This window comes from Diceros bicornis, chromosome 1, assembly GCF_020826845.1.
Source record: "Diceros bicornis minor isolate mBicDic1 chromosome 1, mDicBic1.mat.cur, whole genome shotgun sequence".
NCBI classification, from domain to species: Eukaryota; Metazoa; Chordata; class Mammalia; order Perissodactyla; family Rhinocerotidae; genus Diceros; species Diceros bicornis.
The window spans coordinates 67,435,809-67,443,783 of record NC_080740.1 but is presented as its reverse complement, the minus strand read 5'-3'; the positions used below and the strand labels follow the sequence as shown (position 1 = coordinate 67,443,783).

General features: G+C 47.3%; 1 protein-coding gene across 1 annotated transcript; it reads left to right on the top strand.

The window, feature by feature from the left end:
• Positions 1-1,724: 1,724 nt before the first annotated feature.
• Positions 1,725-7,746, top strand: RPS14 (ribosomal protein S14). Its single transcript, XM_058544123.1, has 5 exons — positions 1,725-1,805; positions 4,086-4,236; positions 4,772-4,933; positions 6,541-6,617; positions 7,625-7,746. The coding sequence occupies exons 2-5, from the start codon at positions 4,088-4,090 to the stop codon at positions 7,690-7,692; spliced, it is 456 nt and encodes a 151-aa protein (XP_058400106.1). The 5' UTR covers positions 1,725-1,805; positions 4,086-4,087; the 3' UTR covers positions 7,693-7,746.
• The last annotated feature ends 229 nt before the right edge of the window (positions 7,747-7,975 follow it).

Genomic DNA, 7,975 nt, shown 5'->3' with positions numbered 1-7,975 from the left:
GCTGGGATAAATAGCACTTACAAATAGATTGGTTATAAAGGTGCTTGTTGCCTAGGTATTTATATTTCTTTAAATTTTACTTTAGTGTAGTCCAGCTGACTGCTCTGTGCCTTAACATGCGTGCAAAGCCATTGCAATAAAGAAATGTATTTGTATAAAAATTAAAAAAAACAGAATATTTAAAATATTTGTTTAAAAATGTTGTAGATCTCTCTTAGTTGTTAGGGGAAGATGTCCACAATGTTGAGTGAAAACAAAGTTACCAAATTCCATACAGAATACAATTCCATTTACATAAGATTGTTTATTATATTATAAAGATATAGGTATATATATAGGTACAGAAAGTTATTTCTGGAATGATGCTCCAATTTAATAATGGTGGTATCTCTAGAGGAAGAATTGAGAGATGATTTTCACATTTTTCTATATACTTTTCTGTATTGTGTGGATTGTTTATAATGAGCATGGATTCTTTTTAACCATCAAGGAAAAACATTTGAAGGTTATTTTCTTTTCTTAAAAAAGGAAGTGCCTCTTCTGTCTGTTTATGCATAGATGATGTCTGGAAAGGCCATACACCAAGGTGTTTCCACATGTTTCTATTTTATGGGGTTTTCATAATTAATTAGTTTTGTAAAGTGGACAGAGGGCACTACATTTTTTTAAAAAAGTTCTTCCCTAAATTGAGCTGAAGTTTTTCAGTGGCATCAATACCAGTGCGGAAAGGGCTACATGCTATTCTACATAATTGCTTATTTTGTCCAAAAAATTATATGTATATATGCAATATATATAATCCATTACATGGGGTTTATATATATGTACATATGCATACACATGTATACACACACGTATACATATATACACACACATATATATATGACCTACTTCTTGGCCCTTTCTCATATCTCTATCTATACATTCTCTCAATCCTTCAATGTTGTTATTAGAGGAATATATGGAAGTAGCTATTAAACATAATAGGCTTTGAAGTCAGAATTCCAAATCAGTCACAAATGTGAGATCTACAGTAGATATTAAAAGTCCTCACCATAAGAAAAAAAATTTTTTTGTAACTACGTATGGTGATGGATGCTAACTAGACTTATTGTGGTGATCATTTCGCAACATATAAAAACATTGAATCATAATGCTGTACACCTGAAACTAATATAATGTTATATGTCAACTATACCTCACGTTAAAAAAAAAAGGTGTAATCTCAGCATCCCTTGTCTGTAAAAGGGAAATCAAAACAGCATCTATTTGATAATGTTGTGAGGATTACATGAAGCAATGCATATAAGTCGCTTAGCCCAGGCTGGTATATAATAATAAGTATCGAATAATGTATTCTTATTTTGCCCACTACATAGTAGGCGAAAGTCTGTGATTACTGTGGTTTTGTTGTTGTTATTCCCCTCCGCGCCACGAGGTGCGCTGCCGCCTTCAGGCTAACCAGGTCCGGGGTCAGGATGGCGGAAGTCCGTCTAGCCGCGGCCGCCGCCATCTTAGAACACAGGCCCGCCTCACCCCCCAGATAGAGTTGCTTTGTGCAGTCTCAGAGGCAGACCTGCTCGCAGCGCCACCCGGCCCCTTGCCTCCTTTGGCGCTTGTTTAAGTAAACCATCTTTCTGGAAGACGAGTCTTAATCTCCTTGGAAACGCTAAAGGCGGCATCTTCCGGGAGCCAGCCTCGGCCCGTGCCCTCAGAAATACACTTCCGGGGACACGGACGTGACCCATCGCCCCGCCCTCTTCTACTCTCTCTTTCCGGTGGCGGAATTTGGAGAAGACGTGCAGGTAGGAGGCCTCGGAGAAGATAATCCGGTGGCATCTTGCGTCAAGGGGCCTTAGCGGGGCCGGGGGCGCGGTAATGTGGTCTTTCGGCAGAAGGCGAGCCAGTGGCTGGGCGAGAGGGGCGCCGCCGGCCGACCCAGGCCCAAGTTTGCGCCTTGTCTCGGAAGGCGGCGGTCTTGCTTCAGGGAGGAGCCTATGAAGTGGGGGTGAGCGCGGGTCTAGTCTCGGGGGCCCTGGCCCCGCGGTACGACGGCCGCTACGTTTAAGCGGCCGCACGGCGTGGTTGGGAAGGAGCGACGATGCTAGTCTGATGTGGGCGGCCACCTCTATTCTGCCAGCATCTTCTTGGGCGGTTGCAGGTCCGGTGCCTATTTTCCAGTTTAGTTAGTTCCTCGTCTGGGAAATAGGAATAATTGTCGCTGATCCCATGGGTTGTAGTGAGGATTCGTGGGGGAATGCAGGAGCTACGGCCCTGTGTTGGGTGCTTGCTGAGTCTGGCACGTTACAAGTTCTGGGCGCTCGGGGCAGGCTTCTCGGAGCCAGAAATTGGGGGAGAGACTGCGCGTCCGAGTTAACTGAACGACCGTTCTCCTCTCTCTCTCGGGGTGACACGGGAGACTGCAAATCGGCATTCGTTGAGTGGACACCATGCGGGAACTGATACTCATGCTCCCTTACTTCAGATCTGCTGGAGCCTTTCTGGCTCCTCCAGGCAGAACTTAAAGCTTCTCCTCTGTTCCTACCCCTTGGATCTCATTTGAGGGTAGGAACAGTGAACTTTGTATACCCGAGGCTACACTTTTAGTGCTTGCTGTGATCAGACGCTGGCTAAATATATAAAGAAGGCACGGGGGAGACCCAGGAACACGTGAGACCTGGACTTTTTCGCGTTTGGGGTGGTGGTTAATTATAGAGTAGAGGCGTCTTGGCCCAGGGTAAAGAGTGCTGGACTGGGAGTCAGGACACTTGGGTTTTAGGTTTGGTTTTGCCACTGTCTTATGGACGCAGGCGAGGTCCTCCCATCTGTCTTCTCCATCTGGAAGGGCACAGCCTGGTTTCTTCTGAGCCCTTCTTAGTTTTAGTGTCTTCTGAAGGTGTTAGGAAATTGTTCTGATTCTTAAGTCTCAGGAGGGTTGGAAGGCCTGAGGCTTTGGGCAGAAAGCAGTCCTCTCCCAGCCCTCCACATTCTGGTCCTCACCTGCTTTCCTCCTGTCACTACCTCCCTCCTCTAGGTTCTGTGACAGTACAATTGCGCTTAAATTACAGGCTATGTCTGATGGGAATTATTTGGTTTCACACACACGTTGAATTTCTAGGATAGGTCTTCCATTAACCTTCTGAGAGGCATGTTTTACTGCCTTTAGTACTTAGTTCTTGTAAAAGTTTAAGGATTTGGTTTTAAACAGTCGTGGAAGGTGGCAGGAGATGAGTTGCCAGAAGATGGGAGATAGCATTTAAACTGACTTTTGGAGGGATCTGGTGGAGCACCAAAAATAGTAAGAGATGAAGCTAGAGGGGTGTGTCAGTAAGGGAGCCTTGAGTTCTAGGCTGAGGAGTTGGTGCCGAATTCAGCAGGCAGTGGGCTCCCCACCCCTCAAAGGGTCTTCAGCTCTCACCAATACATGTGTAGGTTTTTGGCCTTGGCCTAATACTGGATTTTGGGGATGTGGTTTTTCAGGCTTTTATGAGCCTGACCTGTAGATGGTGTTTGGGGGCCAGGAAACCCAGAAGCACTCCTGGAATTGGAAGTTTCTTGAGGTGTAGACTGACAATCCCCTAACCCGGTTCTCATTGACTTACTGCGTCACCCTAAACATATCTTCCAAAATTTCTCAGCTTATGTATTGGGGACTGTAAGGCCCGGAGAGAATTGATTTGCCCAGGGCTGCAGAGCTGTCAGTTGAACTTGCAGGTCTCCAGAGATCTAAGCCAGTGTGTTTCTCATATTTTTGAGGTCCACTGGGTAAAAATTTGATGAATGCTTGTGGTGTGCTGTTAGAACCCTCAGCTTCTATCCTCTAGGTGCTGTGAGCTGTGCTTTGGTAGGTTCAGGAGAAGGATTACCTCTCAAGGTACTTTACTTTTTAGCCACCAATTAAAATCCCCCATGTGCAGGGGGAAATGAGTTAGTGAGGCAGAGATGAGAGTGTAGCACAGTTCTGGGTGGAGGGAGATGGGGACACAGGGGAGCAAGACTTGGGGTTTCCTTTAATAGCCAGGGAAGAGGGGTTCTGGAAACCTGTGTCTGTTGTTAGTGTTGGGTATTCTTTTCCTTCCTTTCAGAAATGGCACCTCGCAAGGGAAAGGAAAAGAAGGAAGAACAGGTCATCAGCCTCGGACCTCAGGTGGCTGAAGGAGAAAATGTATTTGGCGTCTGCCACATCTTTGCATCCTTCAATGACACTTTTGTCCATGTCACCGATCTTTCTGGCAAGTGAGTACCTGGGTGGAGAGGCAGAATACCAAGGGGCTGGGGGAGGAAGTGACCCTGGAACTGGGTGGCAGTTTGAGGGGTTCTTTTAAAAGAGTTAAAAACAACGTTCAGATAAGGAAATGTGCTTGGTTGTTTAGTCCACATATACTGTGATTTCCCAGCCCTGGAGTTAGGAGAGAGAAGGAGACACATTCTGTGCCCTTGTGGCCTCATTAGGGTATGATAAGCACTCAGAATCCTTATTGGGGCCGGCCCTGTGGCTTAGCGGTTAAGTGCGCGCGCTCTGCTACTGGCGGCCCGGGTTCAGATCCCGGGCGCGCACCGACGCACCGCTTCTCCGGCCATGCTGAAGCCACGTCCCACATACAGCAACTAGAAAGATGTGCAATTATGACATACAACTATTTACTGGGGCTTTGGGGGGAAAAAAAGGAGGATTGGCAATAGATGTTAGCTCAGGGCTGATCTTCCTCACAAAAAAAAAAAAAAGAAGAATCCTTATTGGATGAGAAATGACCGTGTGCTTTTGTCCCAGGGAAACCATCTGCCGTGTGACTGGTGGGATGAAGGTGAAGGCTGACCGAGATGAATCCTCTCCATATGCTGCCATGTTGGCTGCCCAGGATGTGGCCCAGAGGTGCAAGGAGCTGGGAATCACTGCCCTCCACATCAAACTCCGGGCCACAGGAGGAAATAGGTAGGTCAGGCTGGGGCTGGGGCTGGGACTGGGATTGGGCGCCAGAGCACCTGGATTTGAGGCTTGATTTTCCTTTTGTGACTGCACAGGACATCTTAGGTGTGTACATATTTAATAATTGATTCCTGCAGTGCTGTCCCCCTCCCCTAACTTACTGTGTTTAATGAGTACCCACTGTATACCAGGTACTATGTTTTGTGTACTAGAAAAGAGTGCTGGGAAAAAGCATCTACCCTCCTGTGTGGTACCTAGGCTGGTGGGAGAGTCAGACTTTAAACCACATAAGCAGGGAAGCGTGTGGTTTCTGTTTGTGGCAAGTGCTGGAAAGCAAAAGTATGGTATCAAGGATGGAGTTAGTGATAAAGTGTAATTTAAACTAAAATCTAAGTGTTGTGCCAGGAGTCCAGTAAAAGAAGGACGGGGAGAGAGTATTCCAGCCAGAGACAACTACAAAGAAAAGGTCTTGAGTGGGAATGAGGTTGGCACATCTGCGGGAAAGAGTGGCGTGAGGTGTCATCAGAGAGGTAGACAGGCGTGAGGTCCTGCTGGGTCTTGAAGGGCACAGTAAGGATTTGAACTTTGAGGGGAGGCATGGGGATAAAAACTTTTTTAATAGTAATGACCTGATGAGATTGGGGTTTTCAAAGATGACTGCTATGTGGGGAGCAGACCAGATAGGAAGTTGTTAAGGTGGTTCAGTGGAGAGATGGTAGCGTCTTGGTCTTAGGTGGGTGGAGCAGTTGGAAATGGACGGATCACCAAAAAAGACTTAGAATCAAAGCATGTGTCAGGAAGGGACAGTGCTTTAAAGGGCTGCAGGCAGAGCAGGGCACAAACTATGACCCACGGGCCCAACCTGGGCTGCCACTTATTTTTGTACTGTCTCTGAGCTATGAACAATTTTTACGTTGTATTTTTTTTTGTTGTTGTTGTTATAGTTTTTTTTTTATTTATTTATTTTTCCCCCAAAGCCCCAGTAGATAGTTGTATGTCATAGCTGCACATCCTTCTATTGCTGTATGTGGGACGCGGCCTCAGCATGGCTGGAGAAGCGGTGTGTCGGTGCGCGCCCAGGATCGAACCTGGGCCGCCAGCAGCGGAGCCCGCGCACTTAACTGCTAAGCCATGGGGCCGGCCCCAATTTTTACGTTTTAAAAAGAAAAGTATGCAACAAAAACCGCAAGCAGATCATAAGTGGCCCACTAAGCCTAAAATTTATTTTACTTATTTATTTATTTAGTGAGGAAGATCAGCCCTATGCTAACATCTGCCAATCCTCCTCTTTTTTTGCTGAGGAAGACTGGCCCTTGGCTAACATCGGTGCCCATCTTCCTCCACTTGATATGGGATGCCACCACAGCATGGCTTGCCAGGTGGTGCATCGGTGCGCTCCCGGGATCCAAACCGGCAAACCCTGAGCCGCTGCAGCAGAGCACACGCGCTTAACCGCTTGCGCCACTGGGCCGGCCCCCTAAGCCTAAAATATTTATTGACCTGCCGTTTATGGAAAGTTTGCAGACCCCTGAACTGGAGGGTTGTGGGATTTTAGAAAGAACCTCCAATGACTTGGCCAAACGCTTTTCTTAATGTAGACCTCTATTTCCTAGGACCAAGACCCCTGGGCCCGGGGCCCAGTCAGCCCTCAGAGCCCTTGCCCGCTCTGGAATGAAGATTGGGCGGATTGGTAAGTGTACCCCTCTAGGTAACACTTGAATTTGCCTTGAAGCATTGACCCCAGGGTGGGCATGTGATGTGCCCAGTGGATATAGGGGGCTGGTCTGGGGGCTGTTGGCAGTTGGGGTTGTTGGTGGGGAATGCAAAAGGCACCATGTGAACTAAAATCTCTCCCTGAACACCCCTATCACTTTAATGTGAATGATGTCCTTCCCTTCTGCATTGGAACAGCACAGTTTCATTTCTGAATCTCTATGCCCCACACTGCCTGGTGCACAGCTTGAGGCAGTGGCTGGTGGAACTGACAGGAGAGATATCCTTCCTGTCCAGTGTTTCTTGAGGGAGTTGGTACTATTGACATTTTGTGTTGCCTGTCTCCTGCACTGTAAGACTTTCAGCATCCTTGGTCCTCGCCTACTAAGTATCAGTAGGGCCTGCCAGTCACTAACAACCAAAAGTGAACATGGGGAGCAGCAGCTCCCATGTTTGAGAATCACAGCAAGTCCCCTACATTTGTGTAGCACCTGTACCCTCACGTGTGTGATCTCCTGGCCCCTTTCACCTCAAAGGAAGAGAAAGTGTTAGCCTGTCCCTATTGTTTCTGTGCGCTTGGTAGCAGTGTGTACTGATCCCTTAGTCTATGGTTCAGCCCTCTCCTCTTAAGATTTTTTTCAGAATATTTTCAACCTTTGACCTATTTGGAAAGGAGATAGTCTTCAGTAGAGAGTCAGAGGGCTAGGTGTCAGAAACCTGGATTTGTCACCTACCTCTGACATCCTATGCCGGTTGTGTACCCTCTCTGAGCCTCAGTTTTCCCTTTGGAAAAGTAAGTTTAGACCACATGAGAAGTTTTGAGGAAACAGCAGATGGAGCAGCTCCACATCCATCTTTGGATACTGAGGGCTTATCTGGGGAGCAGCGGGAGCTGCTGTTGATCCATTAGACCGCTGGCCTGGGGAGGCCTGGACTCCTTCCCATCCGGCTCCAGGCAATGATGTTTTCTCTTCCTCCCCACAGAGGATGTCACCCCCATCCCCTCGGATAGCACCCGCAGGAAAGGGGGTCGCCGTGGTCGCCGTCTGTGAACAGGACTCCGCAAGTTATTGTTTTCTGTTAATAAATTGCCTTCATGTAAGCTATTTCGACTCTGGTCTTCTCTCCATGTGGGTCCACCCCTCAGGGGTTTTTGGTTCTTTCCTCCTATCTATGTTTGACCAGGACGAGGGACTGACTCGAGGTCACAGATGCAGTCATAAACCAGCAGACATTTAATAGGTACATTGCTTCAGACGATGTAGATAATCTGCCAAACAGGAACACAAAAGGGATTGATCCAGCGCCTGACATGGACAGAGGGTGAGCTTGTGT

What these genes read in the sequence shown, in the direction of transcription:
- RPS14 (XM_058544123.1), top strand. Translation starts at nt 4,088, where the DNA reads ATGGCACCTCGCAAGGGAAAGGAAAAGAAGGAAGAACAGGTCATCAGC. An exon ending in GTCACCGATCTTTCTGGCAA is followed by an intron (nt 4,237 to 4,771) that starts GTGAGTACCTGG and finishes CTTTTGTCCCAG; the next exon opens with GGAAACCATCTGCCGTGTGA. An exon ending in CGGGCCACAGGAGGAAATAG is followed by an intron (nt 4,934 to 6,540) that starts GTAGGTCAGGCT and finishes TCTATTTCCTAG; the next exon opens with GACCAAGACCCCTGGGCCCG.